Source organism: Peromyscus maniculatus, chromosome 2, assembly GCF_049852395.1.
Source record: "Peromyscus maniculatus bairdii isolate BWxNUB_F1_BW_parent chromosome 2, HU_Pman_BW_mat_3.1, whole genome shotgun sequence".
In the NCBI taxonomy this organism is placed as follows: Eukaryota; Metazoa; Chordata; class Mammalia; order Rodentia; family Cricetidae; genus Peromyscus; species Peromyscus maniculatus.
In genome coordinates, this window is record NC_134853.1 from 137538277 (window position 1) to 137562677 (window position 24401).

Here is a 24401-nt window from a genome sequence, read left to right on the forward strand (position 1 = left end):
GCATGGATCACTTACCTCTGTATTTTATTGTGTGTTTACACAGTCTGCCACATGTCAAGGGCATCCTCATCTATGGGTACTTTAAAATGATTTTATTTTTGTTTATTTTAAAATGATTTTATTTGTTTGTTTGTTTTTACAACCTAACCATGTTTAACCAGGGTTTCATGAAGCTCAGGCTGACCTCTGGCCAGAATGACCTTGAACTTCTGATTCTCCTGCCTCTACCTCCCAGTGCTCAGATGGCAGGCTTATAATACCATGCCCAATTTCTATAGTGCTGGAAATTGCACCCAGGGCTTTGTGTATGCTGGGCTAGTACTATTAACTGAACTACATCCCCAGCCTTGAACAACTTTTTTTTTTTTTAAAAAAAAAAAAAAGATATATTTTATTTAAAAAATTATGTATATGTGTGTGTCTGGGGTGGAGGTGGGGTGTGTCATGTGAGTGCAGGTGCCTGTGGGGGCCAGAAGAGGGTGTTGCATCCTCTAGAGTGGAAGTTATAGACAGTGGTGAAGGGTCTGATGTGGGTGCTGGGATCCAAACTCAGGTCCTCTGGAAAAGGAGAATGTTCTTAATCATTGAGCTATCTCTCCAACCCTAGGACTGCTCTTTAAGATCCTCACCTCTGGACTACATCTCTGCAGTGAATATAGTTCTGAAGTTTCATTCTAGCACATTCCATCTCTCCTACATTACCTTCCCATTTACTACAATGAATTTCTTCCTCTTAATCCATCTCAGGCTCCAAACATTCATCCCTGTTCACTACAGATCTTGCTGTCTTTGTATATGACACTATCAGCTGCCAGCACTTAACTACGGACAAGACCCATCACTAGTCCCGCCGAAAATCTCATTTAATGCCAGCAACAGTGAGGTATCTAAAACCAGCCCCACTTCGCAGAGGAGAAAAACAAGTTCAGAGAGGGTAAATGATGTGATGAAGGCCACACAGATAATATGTGGCATGCAACCACTTGAGCCCAGGCTTGCGATTCTAGCATCTGTGTTGTTAACTACATTGTCATTCCAGGTTTATGTCTTTTTTGGGGAGGAAGGGGGATGTTCATCTGATTCATTGAAAAAGAATTCCATTTGTTTACAAAGAACCAGAGGGAGAGAGACATCTGTGGACAGTCATGAGTAGTCAGAGGAAAAGCCAGTCACCCTGTCGGTGGGGGTGGGGGATGGGACTCCTTTCAGTTAGGAGAGGAACACCTCCCCCAGCACCAGTCCGAAGGAATCCACCTCAATTGGCTGAAGTTGGAGGGGCCTCTGCCTCCCTCCTTTTAGACCAATTAGCTGCCTGTAAGCTGGTGACCTTCCAGGGAAGGTGGCCCAGAAACTAAGAGAGAGGGGAACACAAAGACCCCCAAGTCCAGCCACCATCTCTTTGGAGTAGAATGTCACTTCAAGCTGAGCCGGGACTTCAACCAGTCCTGCCATGGTCTGTGTCTGGGCAGAGCAAAGACTCTGAGGCTGGGGTGACTGCCCAGAGATGCAGGGAGACACGCTGGTGTGGAGGCTGGGAAGCAGGAGGAAACGGGAAATTGTGATGTGATTGGGGTAGAGGTGGAGACTGGTGGTGTATGTGGTCCACGGGTCCTCCAGAGCCCCCAGCACCACTTCCAAAGGGCTGCGCTATCGGACGGTGCTTCATTTCCTCCCAAGTCCAGTTTTTGCCCTTGGGATTAACTCTCCCCACCTTGGACCAAACACCTGTAAAATGTAGACACACAGGGCTACTCGGCATATTTACTTTTTCTGAGTTCAAGCGGGGGTGGGGGGGTGGGGGGGGTGGGCGGTGTTAGTAGCATGCATCCTGCTTTGGGTGGAGGATCAGAAGTGGGGTTTGGGTGTAGGGAGCAGAAGAGTGGGGGGCACATATGTGGAGGAACAGAACGAGCTGGAAGGAAGGATAAGAAGAGCAGTGGCTGCCGTGAATGGGGACCCGTTTCCCTCAGCCCCTGTGTGTTGGATCTTTTCTTTTGAGTTCAGAGACTCTCTTGAGACAGCTTGGGTCCGAGGTTAGAAGGGCCTGAAGTCACAGATGGAAGCGGTTTGCTCCGGCCAGCAGAGCCAGGTTCTGGTGGGAGTAGCTCAGGCCTCCTCAGCTGTGGCATCGATGCCCGCGTAGGTGAAGTTCTCAAACAGGGACATGTTCACGTAAGCCTGTGGGAAGAACAAGTCTCAGTGGAGCAGAAGCAGGAAGAACTCCGTGAGTTCAAGGTTAGCCTGGTCAATCCAACAAGCTCCAGGACAACCAAGGCTACTGAAACACTGTCAAAAAAAAAAAATCACTGATTTATCACTCATAAGGCTGTTGTTGATTTGATCATTTGTATATATGATTAGTTGATTCTTTCTTCTCCTTTTCTTTCTCCTTCCTTCCCTTTGCCTCTTCTCTTCCCCTCTGCTCCCCATAAACCCTTCCCTTCCCTGCTTTTGAGACAGTCTAAGCCAGGCTGTCCTTGAACTCACTTTGTAGGAAAGGACGACCTTGAATTTGAACTTCCAATCTTGCTTCTGTGCTGAGATTAGAGGTATGTGCCACCATGTCCTACCCAGGGCCTCGAGCTTGATAAGCAAGCACTAGCAACTGAGCTACACCCTAGGCCATATTTGTATTGTTTTTGAGATAAGGTCTCTCTATGTGGCCCTGGCTGTCTTGGGACTTGCTCTGTAGACCAGGCTGGCCTCGAACTCACAGAGATCCGTCTGGCTCTGCTGGGATTAAAGGCATGCGCCACCACCACCTGGCTTCAAGTCATTATTTTCATAGGCAGGTGGTGGTGGTGACGCTTTTAATCCCAACACTAGGGAGGCAGAGGCAAGAGGATCTCTGAGTTCAAGACCAGTCTGGTCCACAGAACTAGTTCACAAAGAAACCCTGTCTTGAAACACACAAACAAACAAATCCCACCCAAAAGCCTGTTTTCATATTTACACATTTTGCTGTATTTCTTCTTTCATTTTTATTTGGTAATTCATCTATTCACAGATTCAGTGATTGGATTGTGTTTATTCATATGATTATGCACTACTCACTAATTACATTTATTTATTCAGCCCTTCCTATATCATTCAGCCACCTCTCCATTTTGGGTGACCCTTCATGCATTTTCTCTGGCCCTGGACCGGGTGGGAAGAGGGGTCCCAGGAGGGAATGGGTTGATGGCTTGGAGGAAGACAGACTAGCTGTCTGGAATTTAGGGGAGGGATTTGCTGTTGAGACTAAGCAATGAAAGCTTTGGAAAGAGTGCATATGGGCCTAGTGTCTAAACCCTGCATGGGCTGAATCCTAAATCCAACCCAACTGTGGTGACAGCCTCAGCTGAGGGAGTTTGGGTAATGTGTGAGGGTGAGAGACACAGTGGCCTCATATGTGGCATCTATGAGATGGTGCTCCTGTGAACTTGGGGGTGCCCATCCCCCCTTGTCCAACCTCTTACCTTCCTGGCTTCTAGCATTCGGCCCAACTGTAGCGCGATCTGGGCAAAGGGGGGGCGCTCATAAGGTCGATCCCGCCAGCACTGCCTCATCAGCTCGTACCTGTGGATGGGAGTGGGGGTGCTGTGAGGTGAGGGACTGTCGGGGGCCGGGGCCACTCATCTCAGAGTTGAGTTCGCAGAGCTCAGGGGGTAGGGAACTCACACTTCATCATCACAGTTTCGAGGCTGCTCCATGCGATAGCCCTGGGGCAACTTCTCGTAGAGTTCAGCACAGGTCATGCCACAGTAGGGCGTGCCTCCTGCAGAGGGTACAAGACTCCCTCAGTCCAGGGCCCCACGGTAAGGTGGGATGCTCTGGAGAACAGGGTGTCAGCTTACCAAGGCTCACTATCTCCCAGAGGAGGACCCCAAAGGACCAGCTGAAATGAGAAAGATGGACATAATCACTTGTGGGAGACACATAGTTTAATCTCTATGTAACCAAGCTGTGTCACCATACCAGGTCCTGCATGTGTCTTCTCTGCTGGCATCTGGCTTTGGCCAGCTACTGTCCCTATTCCAGGGAAGGGCTTTCATAGGCCCTGATCCCCAGACTCAACTAATTAGAGTAACATTTTGTCTCTCTCTCTCTCTCTCTCTCTCTCTCTCTCTCTCTCTCTCTCTCTCTCTCTCTCTCTCTGTGTGTGTGTGTGTGAGTGTATGTAGTGTGTGATGTGTGTGTTCACAGGTGGACACTGGGCCTCTTTAATTGATCTCCGCCTTAGTCTTTGGATGGTTTCCTCTCACTGAACCTGGAGTTTGCTGATTCTGATAGACTGGCCAGCAAGCCCCAGGAATCCTCCTGCCTCTGCCTCCCCAGTGCCGGGATTGCAGTACACGCTACCTGCAGTCCCGTTTTCTTACCCCCTCCCCCCCATGTGAGTGCCAAGAATCTCAACTTCGGTCATCGTGTTTACACATCAGGCACTTGACCAGCTCAGCCAGCTCCACAGTCCTTACGGCTAACATTTTAAAGATTCTTTCTTTCTTCTTCTTCTTTTTTTTTTTTTTAATGATTTTTAGATTTAGTTTTGTGAATGAAGGTCTTGCCTGTGTGTATGTATATGCACAATACGTACGTCCCTGGTACACACAGGATTCAGAAGAGGTTGTTGGGTCCATTGGAATTTGAGTTACAGATGGTTGTGAGCCACCATGTGGGTCCTTAGAATTAAATCCCGGTCCCCTGGAAAAGCATCCACTGTTCTTAACTATGGAACCATCTCTCCAGCTCCAAACTGAGAATATTTTTAACTGACATTTTTATTGAGCACTAACTATGGTCTGAGTACTGATTAATTAACATACATGCCAATTATGGAACTCACGACAGCCCTGTGATTCAGGCTTTACTATCCTCATTTTACAGATGAAAACACTGAGGTCTGAACAGGATCTGAATCCTGACTCTAAAGTCCTCATTCTTTGGTGCATCTTGCCTGGTGAGAAGCTCTGTGCAGGTGCATGGCAGGCCTAAGCCAGGGCAGGGAGTCCTAGTGTGGCGAACTCTAGAGAGTCTTGGGGCAGAAGCAGGAAGTAGGTAGTGGTCAGAGGGGCAGTCGGTGAGGTCAGGTCAGTCCAAAGGGCTCAGGGCCAGGACAGAGCCGCTCAGAAGATAGGGCTGAAAGGTCAGCGGGTCAGGTTCAGACTGAGATGTACATACCTGGAGATAGGGGATGTGAGCCAAGATGGTCATGGTGTGTAGGAAGTGTGCCAAGATGGTCATGGTGTGTGCACGTGTGTACCTATGTGCATCTCTCTCTCTCTCTCTCTCTCTCTCTCTCTCTCTCTCTCTCTCTCTCTGTGTGGCACAGAGGGTCTGAAGGGTCATGTACTGGTAAGAGCCTCAGGTGGCCCTGATCTTACCCTTCAGACAGAAAGGTGGGCATGCTCCTTGAGTATTGAAGCCTATGAAGGTCCAGCCCCTCGATAGCTTTCCCCAGAGTTCCAGAAGAGATGCTACCAGTGGCAAATAAATCTGAGGGATACTCTAGTCAATCTATACACACGAAACTCCTTAGTCCATACACTTTATTCTTCTGAGTCAGTTCTCTCTTTACAAGCTTCTATTCTGCTCTCATGCCTAGTTCCTTTCTTGCCTAATTTCTCTGTACATTTATCTGCTGTCCCCTCTAAGTTCTATCTTAATTCTCTCATGTTAGTTCCGCCCCATCTAGGTTCTTATCCATCTGGTTCTTTCCCATCTTAGCTCCTCTCCCATCTCCTTCTTTCTCATCTTGTTCTTCCCCATCTGTCTCTTCCTCGTCTTTCATCTCATTCTTCTAGTACTCTCTTCTAGCCCTTCAATCTAGTTCTTCCCCATCTCAGTTCATTACCCTCCAGTTCTTACCCATCTAATTCTTCCATTCTCTTTTCTCTTCTCCGTCTTGTCCTATACTCTCTGAGGTTTACAGTTATATACCCGTGCAATAGCAATGTTCTGGCAAGACAAGTCACCAGGCTTGAATTCCCTCAGAGTCAAAAGGAGAGGCAATAAGATCCACACAAAACAGCAGTAATTGCCAGCCATCATCTGCAACCCAAAAGGGAAGTGACTAATGGGGAATAGAATCAACTGAGGACTAAATTCGGTTAATATCTGAGCAAAGGGGATTTTATGTGCTCAACTATATTCTTAGACGTGGTTAAAGTGTTAGGAGTCTATCAGTGACGAGTGAAAATAAAACTGCCTTATTTTCCTTTGGCCCCTTATCTGTCCAAGCAGCCTGAGTCAGCTTGATGTACCTGTTAAGTAGAAATCCTTTAGTTCTGAGTTAATAGTTAAAGATAGATCTAAAACTAGAGATAAGACTTTGGAAAGGGTAAAGTTAAGCTTAATTAGCACATCCGCCAGGCCTTCTCAAACAGATAGTCTGGATGTTTAAGTGTGTTCTTAGAGAGCACAGAGGTATCTCTGATTATCTTATCAGATAAAAGTATCTTCTTTCATCTGTCTGGGGATGGTCCTGGCCGGATGCTGCCAATGACGATAATTACAGGGAGGCTTGAATTGGGGTTCTGGCTGTGTATAGCTGTCAGTGCAGAAGGTTATCTAAATATTCCACTAGTAGAGGGGAAATGGTGCCCAATGAATGATGGAAAAGCTACAAGAGCACACGAGAAATTCATAGCAGGAAACCAAGACTCCTTAAGCCTCAGCTTTACCTCTGGAAAGACTTTTGGCTTCTTCCAGGTATGAGCTTGTCATAATCAGCTGATATCCTACTTCATGTATTTCTGCAGCCTGTAGTACTTGAGTGTTTTCTCTTGCTACCCTAGTGACTACCCAGTTTTTCTGGATCTCACTGAAGAATTCCTTGGTCTCTTACACAAAGAAAATCCTAAACACTCCCTAACCCAGTCTTACCACGAAAGTCACTTCCAAGATCAAAATGCTTCCAGGCATTAGGAAGCCTCCTAGCTTCCCTCTAAGATGTAGAAACTTCTAGAGCATTCTCAGAACTCACTGTTGCACACCTGGATTCTACCTGTTGATACCCACGTCATGCCTTCAATAACCCAAGACATTGTTGCGGTGTATCTAGGCTATGCCTGAGTATTCTCGGGGGCCAAGTCCTCTGCCCCTTCCCACCTCTCCCCACACTCACACATCACTCTTGGTGGTGTAGACACTGTAGTTGAGAGACTCAATGGCCATCCAACGCACAGGGAGACGGCCCTGGGAAGTAAAGGGTCAGAGGGCCAGGATGGAAGAAAAGGCTATTTGAGGGCCTTGCAGGGGGAGGTCCGGGCATGGGTCCTAAGTGGGAAAGGCTGAATGAGACTTACCATCGTCTTCTTCACATATACTTCCTCCCCCCGAGAAAGGCCAAAGTCTGCGATCTTGGAGGCCAGGTTCTCTCCAACCAGCACATTTCGGGCAGCCAGGTCCCTGTGGATGAACTGCAGGCAATGTCAGAAGTCAGGGAAGAGAGGGATGGGGCCCAGGAGCATGGGGCCGGTTGGAGCTCCTGTGTCTTCCTACCCACATATCCCTTAGCTGACCAGCTGACCAGGGATCAGAGGAAAGTCAGTACTGGTTCTCATGCCTCCCTTCCCAACTTGGGCCACAGTCAAGTGCAGCTAGTGTCCCTCTTTCTGGTACGGGGTGATTGATTTACCGCCCTCTCCTCCATCCCCTCCCTCTCCTCCTGTTCTTCTTTTTCTCTTCTTCCACCCCTTCCCCTCATCTTTTGAAACAGAGTCTTGCTATGTGGTCTTGGATGGTCTGGTACTTATTATGTAGCCCATAATATCTCCCACCGCTGTCTTCCAAGAACTGGGATCCTAGGCATTACCTCATCCTACCTCTCCTCTTCCAATGCCTTCTGTCCCATTTCCCCCACTGTCTTGTCCCCTCTCCCTTACTGCTCAAAGTCCATAAGTGATCTCCATGTTCCAGGTTCTCACCTTAGCCCTACATCCTCCTCAGACGTGTTTTCCATCAGCTTCTCCCTGATGCCCCTCTCCTTTCAAAGACTCAAGATTTTGCTGCCTGTACAATGCCTCCGCTCAGGCTGGAGTGGCCCCTCTGGCAGTTGTCCCCTCTCTCATCCCATTTGGGAGCCCACCCCACCCTCTTCAGTGGCTCTCCACCCCCTCCCTGCTGGAGTGGGCGCTGAAATGGCAGCCCCGACACTGTCCAGCCCGGGCCTGTCTCTTGGGTACTAGTTTGGTATCTACAACTTGCCCACTCAACACCTCCGCCCAGAATGTCTCTCAGGGACTCCAAATCCAGCACCTTCTCCCTATATGCCTCCTGTCCTCTCCTCCATCCATGTAACGTTTACAATCACTCGGCACCAGGGCCTGAGCCTAGGCCTGTGTCCTTCCTTCTCACTGTTCATACTTCCCATACCCAATTAGAACCTGCTGATTGGCCACCCGACCAGGTCTGCTCAGTGGCCTCCTCTCTCCCTACTGTGGCCCACCTCACTCACTCACTCACTCACACACACCTGCTTCTCACTCAGGTACTGCATGCCATTGGCTGCATCGCTGGCGAAACGCAGCAGCTGCCGGGAGCTGAGGGTGGAGGCTGTTCCATGCTCTCGAGCAAATGCTGGATCAGTCTCCAGGACCCTGCTCTTCCTCAGGAAATCTAGCAGGTTTCCATAGGGGGCATATTCGATAGCAATATATAAGTAACCTGGGAGGTAAGGAGACACATGGTGATGGTTTAGGTACAGGTCATGTGTTGTTATGAGCATCGCCCGATTGTAAGAGGCAGTCTGCAGCATGCAGGAAAATCCCGTGATGAGCATGGAACCTAGGGATCCCCACAAGCTACTAGTGTGGTACAGGTGATGGCTGATGACAGAGGTCTGGAAGGAATAGGCCATGAACTAGGGGCTCACCTCGGTTCTCACAGGCCCCCAAGAGGTTGATGATATTAGGGTGGTGCCCCAGTTTGCACAGAACTTCGAGTTCGCCTGCAAAGTCTCGATGGTCATTTTCAGAAGCATACTCTGTGTAAAGAAATCAGTGTCACTTTTTGCCATGGATAACTCTGGGAGGGCATGAGTTGCTAGTGGGAGCTAAGGTAGAGCCTGATGTTTGTGGGATAAAGGAAGAGAAAGAGGCTGGGGTCTGGAGTCCCGTCCGAGGACCTTTGAGCATCTTGATGGCGGCGTTCATCTTGAGCCCGTCCTTCTTGATCATGGCCCGGATGACCTGGCCGAAGTTGCCCTCCCCGATGAGGTCCTCAAAGGTGATGTCCTCCCACTCCAGCACAGGGTAACTCAGGGGCTCAGGCTGTGGCTTTGGCCGCCGGGTCAATGTCAGGGTCCCTGAGCTGAACTGCAGGATGGTCTCTTCGCCCTTCACGGGATGGGATGAATAGCAGCCAGTCCACACAAGAGATGTGAGGACAAAAGGGGGATCAGAGAGGCATACAGAGAGAGGGTTCAACGGTTAGACAGACGGACAGAGCCAGACAGAGGATGCCCTGGTGGTCAACCTGGGCCACACCTACAGAGATGGACAGTGCACAGAATCACAGGTGACAGAGTCACAGGTGGGTTCCAGGTCACAGGTGTCTAAGAAGAAAAATACAGAGGCATCAGCCTTGGGGTCTAGTATGTGGGCTTTGCTACAAGGTGGAACCCAGGGCTTGTGGGTAAGTTGCCAAATCATGGATAGGTCAAATGGACCAAAAACATTCTAATATTTAAATAGAGAATTGGAATGAGATGTAATGGGAAAAAGGAAGCTTCCCATTATTGTGCAAACCCTGCAACTAGGCTTTATTTATTCATTTACTTATGCCATCTTGGGTGAATTTCTTGAGTGTTTATTACATGCTAAGCCCTGAGCTGTAGGGGGCGGGTAGACAGATTTTCTTCTTCACGGTAGAAGAAGCAGAGGCGATCTTTGTCCCTCCTCTTGGTGTCTAGACATAGTTCCAATGCCAAGCCAGGACTCAAGGACCATAACAAAGAGGACTGCCCAGCTCCCTCTACTAAGCAGGGCTGTGCTGGTCAGAGTCGATGACAGGAAAAGGCAGCCGCTGATCGGGAGTAAGGGACTGCAATATGAGAACCTGAAGCAAGGTCCAGGTGGACCATGCAGGCAGGGGATTTCCTAAGTGAATTGATGGCAAGCTTGCTAGGGAAGTGCTGGGGACACAGGTCACATGGGTTCACATGAAGCTTGTGCAGCTGAGGCATGCATCAGAATAAACATGTACGGTCTGTGGCTACATCATATGCGGGTGCATCCATTCAGACATACATGTACACGTGAGGACCTACAGGTGTACCAGCACAGGAACACATGCACATGTACATGGGATGCACAAGTGCACTACTACATGGCACATGCAAGAGCATGAATATCTGTGTGCAGGCACACAAGCAGACATCTATACTGATAAGTGTAATGATCACATGTACACTTAAGGCTGCGTTCTCACTGCCTGGCCTCGGCATCTGGCCCTGCTACCCTCTCCCCGCCTCCCACGGCAGTGATGGCTTTCTGTGCGCACTGACCTCAGAGGCAAGGTCAACACAGCCCAGACAAAGAAGCCAGTTGAATCTCTGGACTCTGATGGGATTTTTAAAGGCACCGCAGACACCAGTGTTGAACACTGGACTCTCTATACAAGAGTTAGCCCGAGAGAGAGAGAAGTGTTTCTTCCTTTCTTTTCTTTCCGCCATTCTTGGTGATGCTCTGAGTTTCTTTTAAACCACTCTAAATAGCAAGAGCCCACGCAGAAAGGGCCAAGGCTAGCGTTCTGATTCTGAGTGGGACAGCAGTGGGAAGTTCTCAGAGGGGGTGGGACCACCAGGATGGGTGGACATGACAAGATAGGGTGAGATGCCGGCAGCCCTCCCCATCCCACGTCTGTACCGGCGCGAGGGCCAGAGGGCATGGCCTGTAAGAGGACTAACAACCCAGGAGTGTTTGAAGAGTGAGCCTCTCTCCTCCAGAAGCGCAGGTGAGGCTGAGGCTGCGGGCCTGGCACACTTCTGGAGGGTCAAAGGCTAGCTATGTGAAGGGCATGGCCACACATCGCTGCCCTTCAGGGGGTCTGGAGAAGCACGAGGGAACAGTTTCCCAAAGGAGGCCATGGAGCTTCCAAGAATAAGGGCTGGGGCCGGTGTGGTGGTGGCAGTGGCGGCGGCACATGCCTTTAATCCCAGCACTTGGAGGCAGAGGCAGGCCATCTCTGTGAGTTCGAGGCCAGCCTGGTCTACAGAGCGAGATCTAAGACAGGCACCAAAACTACACGGAGAAACCCTGTCTCAAACAAACAAACAAACAAACAAAAAAACAAAATAAAACGAAACAAAAAAGTGGGGCTGGGATGAGAGCTCACAGCAAGCAGGATTCCGAACACTGACCACAGAAGTGTAGAGATAGAGTCTGGCTCCCAAGTAAGGGAGTGCCTGTGAGGCCAGCATGGGCCCTAGCTGCCCCTCCAGGATATCGCCATGTGATCCAGGCTGATAGCACCCTCAAGGGGTGGTAAGTGAAGAAGACAATTCCAAATGGTGGCTTCCAAGCCTGGAATAAGACCTGATGAAATATGAACGAACTGTCTTCTTTTTAACTGAGACTGCTAATTATTCATCCATTAATATGAATGGGCTCATGAGCTGAATTCAGTTCTAAAAAAAAAAAAAAAAGTTCTATTTTGTACTCTAGAGGGTCACTGAATGTAGCTTTAAACTTGTGGCATGAACAAGCATGTGCATACCTATATGTACTTCCATGCATGTGGGTACAAACACATACACTAGACAGTATCATGTACCCAGTGGGCACGGGACACTGACCGATCCTGACTGGTAGGTGAAGGTGCGTCTCCGATGCAGGCAGCTTCTTCGGATGCACACCAGGGCTAAAAGGGCAGCCAGGATGGTGAGGCAGGTGGCAGAGATGGAGCCTACGACAGCCAGGACCAGCTGCTGGTCAAGGCCCTCTTCAGCCGCCCGGCTCTCTTGAGCTGGGCCCTCGCTCTGCAGCCCTAGACACAAAGGAGGACAGACTGTGGAGATAGCCTGGGTCAGGGAACCCAGAGGCCACCATGGGATCCCACAGAGGGAGAGACTGGAGATCCTGGTACCACGCTGTGAGGAGGCGTCATGGATGACTGGAGTTCAGGGCTTGGGGAAGCAACTAGAATAGTTTCCCAGGTAGGGAAGTCAGGGCTTGCGATGCCTTTGCTCCAAGTTTGGAGGTGAGGTGGAGGGGCGCATGCAGCCTCGGGGGCCTTAGAAAGAGTGCAAGGGTCTGTTTTCTCACCATTGCCCAGAGTGGACTCCTCCACGGTGTTGCTCCAGTCGCCGAGACCCTGCACACTGGCCCGCACACGGAAGAGGTAGCGTGTGCTGGCATTGAGGCCACGGACGATGGTGCTTGTCTCCTCCGGCCTGTCTACATCCATCCACTTTGGGTCTCCTGAGCCCCCAGCCACCTGAATCTCCACAATGTACTTGGATATAGGACCAGATGGAGCCTCGGGATGCTGCCATGTGAGCTGGATCTCAGAGTCTGAGAGGGCCTGGGCATGGAGTTTCCTGGGAGCTGGAGGCCCTGGGGAGGGAAGAGAGGGAAGGAAGGGATAGGTTGAGCGGGGCTATTTAGCTGTGAGGAACGATGCATTTGTTCTAACGTGTGCTCTTCTTTGTGGATCCCGGCACAGGAGCCACAGGCTACCTTCCCCTGGCTGGGCTCATCCCCATCCCCAGGTCACCTCCACCTCCAAGCTGCTTCTTCCCTTGCATCCCAAGTCCTCTCCATGTCCTCAGTAGCTTAGGCTCCCTCCACCCTCACCCATGGCCCTGTTCTTCACATGAGTCATCATTTCCTCACACATCCCCCCCCCACCCCACATGCTCCTGGTGACGGTATATCTTCTATCTCCCCCACGCCTCCTGGGTTCGCTCCATGTCCATCCCTTGTAACCTCCCTTCTCCCTAGCCCATCATTCCCGCAGTGGACCTACCGCTGGGGGGCAGAAGCACGTGTGCAGGGGGTGAGGCGGGGCCCAGGAGGGTGCAATGATACAGTTGCACATCCAGCTGGTAGTGGGTGCCCGGCGTGAGTCCAGTCAGGAGGGCGGTGCGGGCCTGGGGGGATGAGATGTTCTCCCGCCTCTCCTGTCCCCGGGCCGCGTCCCACAGGCGCAGCAGGAAGCCGTCACCCAACAGTGGCACCGAGGGTAGGGACCAGCTCACTCGTAGCCTGTCGGGACCCTCCACGTGCCAGCCCTCTAGCCACGGCTGCAGCAAAGGCTCTGTGGCCAGAGGTTAGGAAGGGTCAGAATCATTCAATGGGTCCTTGGGGGCTAAAGGGGATAATAATCCCCAGTGGGGCAGGGCTGGGACGACCTCCAGTGGGAAAGGCAGAGGTCTTTGGGGGTAGACCAAGACATATTCTGAGTGGGCACGGCCATAAACCCCGGGGGAACAGGAAGGGAAGACTCTTGGCTTCTTACCAGGACAGTCAGTGGTCATTAGGGTAGAAGGCCCCCAGGGTCCCTCTCCTCCTTCCCCTGGCCGGCTCAGCTGCACCCGAACACTGTATCCTGTCTTCGGCTTCAGGTTCATTAACGTCACGTTTTCACTGGGATCCACTGGGGGTGGGGTGGGCCACACACATCACTAGGTCCCAGCCGTGTCCCGGGGCCACCATTCCCCCTTAGCCCCCTCTTCTTTTTGAATGACCTCCTCCCTCCCTTTCTGTTTCCACCCTATCCCCTCACTACTACACACCCCTCCACCACCTAACTCAGACCCCACTCACCCACAATAGCAGACCAGGCGATCATGCTGTCCTGGGGCCGATAGTGCAGGCGGACGGAGGAGATGGGTCCATCCCCACCAAAGGAGACCAACGGGGAGACCACGAGCTGACGGCTCTGCCTGGCCAGGAGCCGAGGCGCAGTGAGAGGCACTGGGGGTACTGCCAAAAAACTGGGGGGAGTCAGGGTCCGGGAGGAAGGGAGCGCTCTGGGATCTGGAGATTATCTAGTTTGGTAGGGGGAGACCAAATTCAGCCGATGACTGGGATGGCCAAGGCTCAGAGAAAGCGGTTCTGGTCTCTGGGAAGCTTGGACCACAAGGACTTGACCATAAAGAGGCATCTCAAAAGATGCCAGGGGAGGGTGTGATGTGACCATATGGAGGCTGGGAAGCAGCTCCCTGTCCTTGTAATCCTGGGTAGAGAGAGGCTGGGATGCGAGGCAGGGACCACCAAGGTGTCGTGTGTTCCCTTCCCTCCCCTTCAGCATTCAACCTATTGATTTGTTTGAAAGACAGAACATGCCAGTGATGAGGTACCTGCTCCACACTTGATGCTTGTTATGTATAACCAGTAATTCTCACAGCCCCTGGGTCACGAACAAAGAAATTGGGGCTCAGAGACATCGCACAGCTTGCCTAAGGACACGCAGCTAGGGGAATTTGAACTAGGTCTGTCTGATCAGGCTACCTCAGATCAATCAGTTCTACCCTAAAGCAGTATTTGTGTTTCTGCCTGGCTTCCTCCACAGTCACTGCCCCTATTCCGGCCTGTTTTTCTCTCTAGATTATCGCATTAATGCCTAAACAGGTTCCTTGGCTTCTTGCAGACTGACTTTCCCAGAAAGCATAAAAGGAAAGAAAGGAGAAGGGGAGGGATGGAGGGAGGGAGTAAGGGAGGGAGGTGGAGGAGTGTGGAGGATGCAGCGTGGTCAGGTGGTAGCAGTGTGTCAGGGGCAGGTACAGATCTGGGGGAGATGAATGTTCAGTTTGGGTCCTAAGGAGGCCCCAGTGCCTATGGCTCGTGCAGGGGATCAGAGTCCAGGCGAAGCGGCTGGTATACGATGGGCCCCTGAATATCTCTCTCTCTCTCTCTCTCTCTCTCTCTCTCTCTCTCTCTCTCTCTCTCTCTCTCTCTCTCACACACACACACACACACACACACACACACACACACACACACACACGAACTTCCGCATTGCCTTCGAGACCAGAACTTGATGCTCACCTCACGGAGGTCCACTACTCGGGGCTGGCATCAGGAGAGGGGTCCTGACTACAGGGACACAGTGGCACTGCCAGAGAAGGGCTGGCACCTTGGCACTGGATGCCACTTTTAGATAACAGCAGTTGTCCTCTGTATCGGGTATACCTTCTGCCAGCCACTGTGCTAACTACTTACACGCATCACCTAGTTTAGTCTTCCCGAGCAGCCTGGCCGCTTTTACACGGTAAGAAACTGGCAGAAGGCTCTAACTTGCTTAGGTGAGAGAACTTGTAGAGAGCGGCTTGGAATCCAAGTCAGAATGGAGGGCTGAAGACAAAGATCTGATAAAAGATTGAGAAGAGAAAAGTGGGGGCCTGGTGGATGGGGTAGTAGGAGGGAGGTGATGAGGGATTGGGAAGCAGAAGAAAAAGAGGAGAGGGAAGGAGAAGGGAGATGAAAACAGACATGGGGTATGTGGGGGGGGGGCGGAAGGGGAGTAGGGCTTGGGGTACGGGACTGCCCAGGCTTATAGTGCGGAAGTGAAAAAATGCCAAGTCCATGGAGAGGGTGCTCTGCTGTGCTCTGCTGTGAGTGCCTGGTAGTTCCCTTCTTATTCATCCAACAGAATCCTGTGTACGTGTCCCTTTTGAGGAGCCGAACAGGTTTGCCTGTCTGCTGTCCCTGTGTGTCCATGTGAGGTGACTCAGGTAAAAGGGCAGCACCCCGAGGTGGAGTTAAAGGGGCCCTGGGTGCGGTGGTGAACAGCGCATGCAATGCAGGAGGCAGGGCAAGGCTGGAGGACGTCCCGTTCCTCGTGTCTTTTCCAGGTGGGACCAAGTTGTGTTCCAGCCTTGACACTGATTGGCCACCAGCCTTCTCTGCCTGGGGCTGAGCTTCGTCCTTCGAAGCCCTTGACTTTCCTGCTAGGATCCCCAGCCTGAGCAGCATCAAGCAGTGCCTGCTCAGACTACCATCCGTCCTTCAGAGCCTTAGAACACCGCTAACCTTTGACATTGACTTTGAAGCGCCGGCTGTCTTGGCCACCGGACGTGGATACACGGCATTCCCAGAACCCGCTGTCCCCAAGAGTCAAACGGGGCACCTCAAACTCAGCTGTGGTCCTGTCGAGCTCAACAATGGCCTTTGTAGACTAAGAGACAAGAGGAGACAGGCAATGGAGAATGCATGCTTCTTGAGGCAGATGGGAGTCAGTACTGACTGTTGCTGGAACACAGACCCAGCAACATCCCCTCACGGGTTCGCCCACCCCATTTAAGTCATGGCCAGGCAAGTGGGCAGGGCCTACAAGTTCTGATGGGGTTAGGGGTCTAAGGAATGAGCTGTCAAGCTGGTGAGATGGGGGAGCAGACAGTAGGTGGGGGTGACAGGGGCTGACCAGGAGCATGGTGCCATCTGGCTTGCGGAGTTCCATGCTGCCCCGTACTGGGAAGGGATTCCCTGCAGCGGCACAGTTGATCCGAGGCGTTGTCCCTAAGTTGAATTCCAGCTCGGTGGCCACATTGAGGATCTGGGGGATCCGGTCTAGAGGGAGAGAGAGAAAAGCCATCCCGAACAATCCTGAGGCAGCCATGCGACCACCAATGTGCTCCTTGTCCCATGCATCTCAGAGAGGGTCCTACGGTCTGCCCTGCCACTTACAACTGAAATCCGCAAGGTCTTGTGTGGTTCCTTCAGGCCCTGGTTCCCCACATCCAGTCAGGTGTAGGGCTCACCTCCCCCGTCTCTCCCATCACATTTCCTACGATCTTCTAAGTCTCAGAGGCAGGCCCCTTATCACCCGCCCTGCTCAAACAGTTCAGGCTGAATTCTCCTCTCTCTCTCTCTCTCTCTCTCTCTCTCTCTTCCTCCCTCCCTCCCCCTCTCTCTCCCTCTTCTTCCTTATTCCCTCTTTCTCACTGTCTTATGCTGTAGCCTAGCCTGGCCTGACACTCACTTTGCAGCACAGGCTGGCCTTGAACTCCAGACAGTTCTCTTGTCTCAGCCTCCCGAGTGCTAAGATTATAGGTATGAGCCATTACACCTGCCAACTCCTTCATTTCTGGCCCTTGGCTTCTGTACTCTCCACCCACAATGAGAGGCTCTTCCTCACCTACAAGTCTGACCATCACACACCCTTCAAGAATTTCTGTCCAGCTCTTCACATTAAGTAGCCACCCTTTGGCTTATATTCAAAGGCCCCATCACTTGGCCCATCCTGACCACTCCCCTAACCCCTCCTTCAGCTCCCTGGGCTTTCTTCACATCCTTCCCCAATCATCTCTCTTTGTCTTTCACATTCAATTCCAGATCTTGGCTCCTCCCCCAAAAGACACTCACACTGGTCAGGGTCTCCCCTAGATCCTGTGCACCCGAGGCAGCCATCCTTCACAATGTGGGTGCCTGAACGGTGAGAATACCTACCACGCCTGAACTCCCTGAGGGAAGGACTTGGGCACCACCAGCGACAGAAAGAGCAGAGAGATGCATTTGATAAAGGATCACCTGTCTTGAGGGGTCTCAGGGGCATATACCTGACTTCTCACAGTGTACTCCATGCCATCCAGAGGGGCAGACACAGCCACTGAACCGGTCACAAGTGCCACCGTTTTGACACTGGCACTGGAGGCGACAATCAGCCCCAAAATGACCAGGGGCACATGCTAGGAACAGAGGAGGTCATAGTTAAAATGGGCCAGTCAGGCCCAGCAGGGTACAGATGGGCACAAGCTATTCAGCAGGCTGGTGTGGTGGTGGTGGTGGGGGCACCGAGAAGGGAGTGGAGGGCCTGGTGTTTAGGTCAGGGTCATAGTGAAGGGTCTGGCACACTTATGCCCAGAGGAAGTGGCTTAGTCCATACCTTCCTGGCACTGGCTTCCCCTCCAGCCAGATCCACAAGAACATCCATAGGGATCCGGGAGGCAGAAAGTGAGACCCCGACAGCCTGCTGTGCCTGGGCACTGTTCCTGGCAGCTCTGTCCAAAACGGCCCTCTCTGCAGGCTGAAAACAAGGTGTGTGGTGTGTAGACTCTGTTGGGCCTCATACTCAAAGCTTCGTCTCCGTGGTTTCAGAACCTTCTCCCAGTCAGTGCTAGCTCTCCTACTTACCTTGCTCACAACGGGTACCAGTGAATCCTGGGGGGCACACACATTCGCCATCATGGTCATGACAGACACCTCCATGCAGGCAGCCTGGGCAATCCTTGACACACCCTGGCCCCCAGCGTCCAGCTCCACAGCCTGGAGGAAAGTGTTTTCAGTAGCTGACCTTCCCCCAGCTGTCCACAGCTGCTGAGGACTAGGGTAGCTCTGGGGACCCTCATGGATCCCGAGACCCCAAGGAAGTACGTATAAGGCTCACAGCCCCCCACACCACCCACGACCTCTGTCTTCTGCTCCTCACCCCGCACGATGAGCCGAAAGAAGGCACTGCCCAGGGGGCTGGCTTCGAGGTAGGTGGCACTGTAGATGCCACTAGATGGTGGCTGCACGTTCTGGAGATGCAGCTGAAACTGCCCATCATGGGCCTCATGCCAGTCAAGGGTGTGGAAGTAGGATCCTGGGGGACACAATTAGGTCGGGACCTCCAGAATCACACGAGAGACTGGTGTTACCTCCCTCTGCCCTGGTCACACCAATGTGGCCTGTGTGCATTGATCAGACTTGGGGGAAAGGCAACCACCAGATACTAGTACCCAAGCCAGGAAGCCGGAGAACATCCTCTTCATGCTCTCTGAGCCTCCCAATAAATCAAGTCCTCCCTCTCCCTCCTCTTCATTTAATAATTCAGTCCTTTTCTCATGACTCTTTTTTTTTTTTCTTCCGGAGCTGAGGACCGAACCCAGGGCCTTGTGCTTGCTAGGCAAGCACTCAACCACTGAGCTAAATCCCCAACCCCTTCTCATGACTTTTATAGGAGCTCTCTGCTTCCACGCTAGCCCTATCTGCCCACCCTCCGCTGGACAGCCACCAGGATGCTTTTATAACAGACTTGTCTGTCCCCTATTACGCTTGGGGCTCTCTCTCAGAGCTCTCCATTGCACCAGGATGGAAACCAGTCCTTTAGCCATTGTTTTCGACAGTTTGGCTCTGCTCAGCCCTCCAGTCCCACACCTCACCACACCCTGCCTGACCCCTAACATTCTTGAATTCCTAAATGCTTCTTGGCTTTCTAGAAACATCTGGTATTTCAGGCCTTTGCTCTTGCCTGCCCTGCCTCCTAGAAGGTCCTTTCTTTCTCTGTCTCTTTTGCTTTTCAGGGCTCTCTCCCGGCCTCTTCATCTAGGACCCAAACTGTTAGACAAGGATTCAACCCCCTCTTGTTTTTGCTCAGAACTCTAAACAGACTGCAGAGATTCAGGTTTCCTTGTCCACTTCTACATTTCTTGTTGGTTCAAAGCCTTCTACCCAATGAAAACGATCTTCTCTCTTAGGAGCCAAGGACCCAAGAGTCAGCCAGAAGATTATGGGGCTGAGGCAGGCATTTTGGGGACTACTCAGGAAAAAAGAGTCCTTCCATGGAGTGGATAAGGACAGGGCAGTGGGCAGGCAGGGCACAGAGCTGAGACCCACATATCTGTGTGGACTCCAGCACATGCCTGCCTTGGGTATCAAGGATCCAAACTGGGCACATCTTAGAGGGGTCAGACTTCCCTCGTGGGCACTTGTTATCAGCTGTCTTCTTTCCCATGGGGACCGCTGCTCTTCTTAGGTGGGCCATGTGACAGCACCTGCTCATTCCCAGGGGAGAGTTGAAGATGAGGGCTTAACATAGTACGTAAGAGGTAGCTGGCCACAGGTTCCTGGACCTCTTAGTACAGGAGGTGAGTGACTCAGAGCTGGAGATGAAATGGGGTCAGGTGCACCCCATGGAAGGACCCTGGAGGTTGTCCAGGAGGATGACGGGTGTATCATAGCCATTGGCTGAGTATATGGAGGGCAATGGAGGCCCTGGAGTGTCAGAACCACGCATGGGTCTACCCGTCCAACCAAATGCCCCTCACCATTGTTCTTCCATATCACGTCCGTCTGTTTTGCCTTGTGCACACGTGCGGAAAGCACAGCTGTGTCTCCTTTGTTCACGGTGTGCGTGACCTTGTCTGGAAACAGGTGGGCTGTGGGCGAAAGGTCAAGTCAGTGATCCAGGATAGCAGCCCTCCCTCCGTCCCTCCACCTCTGGCAGGCTCACCTCCCGGGCTGTTGTGCACGTAGAGGACTCGAGTGCGCCGCGTGCTGGCGCCGCCCACGCAGGAGAAGACCCCTACCAAGTCTGAGGGCTTGGAGAAGCCCCGCAGCGTGACCTGGTGGGAGCCGTTGCGCGCCAGGTTCAGGGGCTGCCCGGGTGGGAAGGTGCGCACGATGCGGTCATCCTTCTCCAGCAGCAGGGGCGGGCCCCAGGCGTCTGCGCCCCTCCCTGCCCCGGCCTCGCCAGACACGCAAGTCAGGAAGAAATGCTGCGGGTCGGTGATGCGCAGGTTGGCCAACAGGGTTAAATCCACAGCTGCACCTGGGACCAGACAACAGTGACTCCGTGGAAGACCCTGCCAACAGCCCCAGAAGCCTGCAACTCCAGCAGTAACTCGGGTGTCAGTGTTTCACTGTGCCCTCTGAAGGCTTCACTTTATCAAGGATTTCCACCCCCATTCTCTTCCCTTCTACACGTGCTTGTCCTTTGCCCTTCTGTCTCTTCATCCTACAACACAAACAAAAGCACACGTCCTTCTCTGGCTGCAGACAGATGCAGCCCCTGACAGCAGGGCTTTCATGGGAATGATCTATGTTTCTGTCTCCTTCCTTTGTCCCTGTCCGGTCCCTGCCCTGACTCCTTTCTGAACCGTCTCCACCATAACTATCCCTAGGCCACTTGTCGCTGCCCCGCCATGGAGGTGCAGGTTAGAAGAGCCACTCAGACTGGAGTGCCTTGCAGACATCCTCCTTGTTACTTAAACAATTGAGAACGATCTGATTGGCTGGGATTGAAGGTAGGCTAGGGGCAGAAATGAAGTTCCTAGCCCTACCTGGCCCAGAGGGACATAGACACAGTCTAGGTCCTGCCTTGGGAAGCTGGAGGACCAGACGTGGATACCCTCCCAGCTGCAGGTGTTGGGACAGAGGGAGGAACACCTAACCAGTGTGGGGGAGGGGAGGGAGGAGGACAGGGGGCGAATGAAGAGAGGGGCTTCCTCAGAGAAAAAACACCAAAGGGCTTTTGAAGCTTAGGCAGGGTACCTGGGTGAGGAGAAGCAGGAGGAGAAAGGTCAGGGGCAGGGAGAGGCCACCCTGCATGCAAACAGCTTGAGAAATGCACAGAATGAGAAATGTTGTCATGTGGGGAGACGGGTTGCCCAGGGCTAGTGGGACTGGAGCATAAAATTTGTACCCCACAGTGGGCAAGACCGAGGGGAAGAGCCTGACTAGCCTGCCTCAGATCTGTGACCCCAGCCCTTCCCAGACCCCTTCTTTCCTGCCCCTTTCCTGCCTGTTAACTTCAATGGAACTTAAATGCCACTTAGAATACCAGCTCATGGTCTTCGGCAGTCTAGCACAAGTACAAGAAGCTGCCATTTACTGGCCGATAGCAGGTAGGTACCCAATGCCCTTTCTCTATGGCATCCTCACGGCCTCCAGTGAAGTTGATTTTCTCTGCTGTCATCATTATTCTCGGGCTCCCTTGAGCACGTTCACCTACTCCCAGAGCTTTAACTGTCACCTTTGAGTCAGTACCTCTGGTGTGGCCTTTCAGCTCCAAAGGCATTTCCATCCGTGTTTCCTAAAGCCTCACCTCTCCCAAGTTCCCTGACTCAGAGGACAACGCCCATTACCTGAGACACCGACTTCAGAGTCATCTATATTTCCACTGTCATAATAATTAATGTTTATTGGACGTCAATTATGCATCGGGCTCTTTAGTGACGTCTCTTACTTTCCCGGTCTGACTGTCCTGGGAGGTGGGTGTTATTATTCCCATTTTATTACCAGGAAACAAAAGCTTAGAACTTGCCCGAGGTCATACAGTTAGAAACTAGCAGAGCCAGGCTGTCCAAGTCTTAAATCCTCATTGCTTAGCTCTCAGGCTGGCACACATTTCTACAGTTTTTCTTCCTAAACCTTGCTGGCCATCCCTGTCTTCCATACCACCCTTGTCCAGCCCACGTTTTTACTTACTCAGACCATTTCAGAAGCCGCCGCTTCTTTCCCAATTCATTCTCCAAAGTGATGCCACCAAGACTCAAAAACACCCTGTGACTCATTTGCCTACAATGTCCCATGGCTCCCAGGTACCTTCAGGATGATGCGTACAATCCTGAGCATCCTCGTGGCTTTCCCCTGGCCCCTCCAGCTTTCTCTGCAGAGCCCGTTCTTCCTATGGACTTTCATGCCCCCGCCCCATCTCGAACTTATTATTCTGGCAGTTTCCCCCTCTTAAGGACATCCTTCCTGTTTTCTTGGCTTACTGCGGGAGGCAGAGTAAACAGTGCTCCTCAAGAACTCTCTGTCTGTCTCTGTTTGGCCCTCATGCCTGGCCTGTGCCCCCCGCTAGACTGTGCATCACTCAAAGGCGGCCTCTGACTTCTAGGCCTCTAGTGGGCAGGCTGCAAGAATTTGTAGCCCATTTTCAGAAACCTTCTCCAAGCCTTCTGTACACAACCCCGTTTACACACAGACAAATCCACCCAGGGGGCCAGCATCATTTGATTTCTACCAAACAGGTTTGGGAGTCTCCAGACACTCAGCCAATAGAATGCTATTGGTTCTAAATAAATGTTTGATATTATTATTATTATTATTATTATTATTATTATTATTATTATTTTGAGACAGGGTCTCTCTATGTAGACCAGGCTGTCATTCAACCCACAGAGATCCACCTGCCTCTGCCTCCTGAGTGCTGTGATCAAAGCCACCGTGCCCAGCTGTCCAATGACTTATTGAATACGCCCAACACAGTTACTCCTGAGGTACAAAACAATGGCTGTTTTCTGCCCTCCCCCATAGACAGGCAGTGGTTTCTAGCACCTGCCTGAGTTTTCTCCACCTTGATCTCATTTTTTGATGGAACAAAATGATGATGATGATGATGATGATGATGATGATGGCACAGTTTCTACTTTTCCCTCTAATTTTTAAATTGTGTTAAAATACACATGCCCTAGAATTTGCCCTCAGAACAATTTGTAAACATTTAATTCGGTGTTAATAAACACATTCATAGTATTGTATAAACATCACCACCCATTTCCACAGCTCTTTTGTTTTTGTTTTTGCCACAAGGTCTCACTACGTCTCTATGTGACTAACATGGAGTTCACTATGGAATCCAGGCTGGGCTCTCAAGTGCTGGGATTAAAGGAGTACACTACCACACCTGACTCTGTAACTTCTTTCGTCTCCACAAACTGAAATGCTACACCCCTTAAACAATGCCTCTCACTTCCCCTCCCCCAACCCATGGCAGCCTCCATATTGTGAGGGCCACTGCTACGCTGTATTAGGGTTTCTTGGGGGAGGGCTGGGATTAAGACTTGGAAACCAGGGGGTTTGGGAGGCACCCAGGGTAGACTTACCAACACGAGAGGCCAAGAAGAGAATGGGGAACAGGAAAGGGGACCCCCACCAGACCATACTCCGGAGGCTGACCTGGACCAGCCAAGGCCAGCTGGGCCTGGGGTCAGTTGCCGTGGGTCTGTATGCTCAGCCTGTTCTGCTTAGTGTGCCTTGGTGCTGGGGAGGAAGAGGAAATGAGGGCTGGGGTGGGAGGGGTAGCAGGGGAGAAGGGTGGGAAGACTCACCCTGCTTCCCAGCCTGTAGTCCTCCCAAGTCCAGCGCCCACCCCCCACACAAGCCTGGGGATGGGTGTGGCTTGGAAGTCCCTGGAAGGGGGCCACTTGAGGTGTGTGTGTGTGGGGGGTTATGACAAGGACAGACCTGGGGACGGTTGGACTGACTTCTCCCATCCCCTCTGTCCCTTCCATCTGTTTTGCTGGAGCACAGGAGACAGGAAAGGGAGGAAGCCAGTGGCTTCCGCCTATTGAGGCATTTGGAGGCAGGACATTGTTCTGGGGCCTCCCCTCCTCCCAGGACACACACACACACACACACACACACACACACACACACACACACACACACACACTGAGGCTCACGTGACTCATGTGCTCCAGGATACAGACAGTTACCCCTGATCCCAGAGAGCAGGTTGCAGAAGCACAAGCCTGAAAGACACAAGGGGCTTAGGAACATGAAGACCCTGCCAGTCTATCTTACGTTCCTTTCTCATTTTACAGGTGGGAAAATGGAGGCCTGTGGTGCTTAGGGAACCCCGAGGCTGTGACAAGGCTGGGACTTAAACTTCCGGTCTGGTCGTTGGTTTCTTGGTGCTGGTTGCTCCACAGGAGACACACTGAAACACAGGGGGACACACGGGCAATGTTCCTCTGGCACAGCTGTTCCTCA

General features: G+C 51.9%; 1 protein-coding gene across 1 annotated transcript; it reads right to left on the minus strand.

Moving 5' to 3' along the window:
• Positions 1-413: 413 nt before the first annotated feature.
• Positions 414-23895, minus strand: Tie1 (tyrosine kinase with immunoglobulin like and EGF like domains 1). Its single transcript, XM_006994085.4, has 24 exons — positions 23874-23895; positions 23513-23669; positions 20137-20454; positions 19952-20062; positions 18352-18507; positions 18057-18188; positions 17809-17949; positions 17483-17611; positions 16348-16493; positions 15957-16101; positions 13749-13907; positions 13441-13578; positions 12949-13239; positions 12246-12536; positions 11777-11967; positions 9107-9317; positions 8855-8965; positions 8456-8646; positions 7287-7400; positions 7106-7176; positions 3837-3877; positions 3661-3757; positions 3459-3558; positions 414-2178 (listed from the first exon to the last, which is right to left on the minus strand). Exons 2-24 carry the CDS (start codon positions 23568-23570, stop codon positions 2107-2109), a joined length of 3414 nt encoding a protein of 1137 aa, XP_006994147.2. The 5' UTR covers positions 23571-23669; positions 23874-23895; the 3' UTR covers positions 414-2106.
• Between the last annotated feature and the right edge of the window lie 506 nt (positions 23896-24401).

Bases quoted from the DNA above. Each gene is read 5' to 3' on its own strand.
- Tie1 (XM_006994085.4), bottom strand. From the start codon at position 23,570: ATGGTCTGGTGGGGGTCCCCTTTCCTGTTCCCCATTCTCTTCTTGGCC. The intron at 13,579-13,748 runs GTGAGTGGGGTC...CCCCACCCCCAG, and splicing joins CGCCTGGTCTGCTATTGTGG to TGGATCCCAGTGAAAACGTG. The intron at 7,177-7,286 runs GTAAGTCTCATT...TTTACTTCCCAG, and splicing joins TATATGTGAAGAAGACGATG to GGCCGTCTCCCTGTGCGTTG.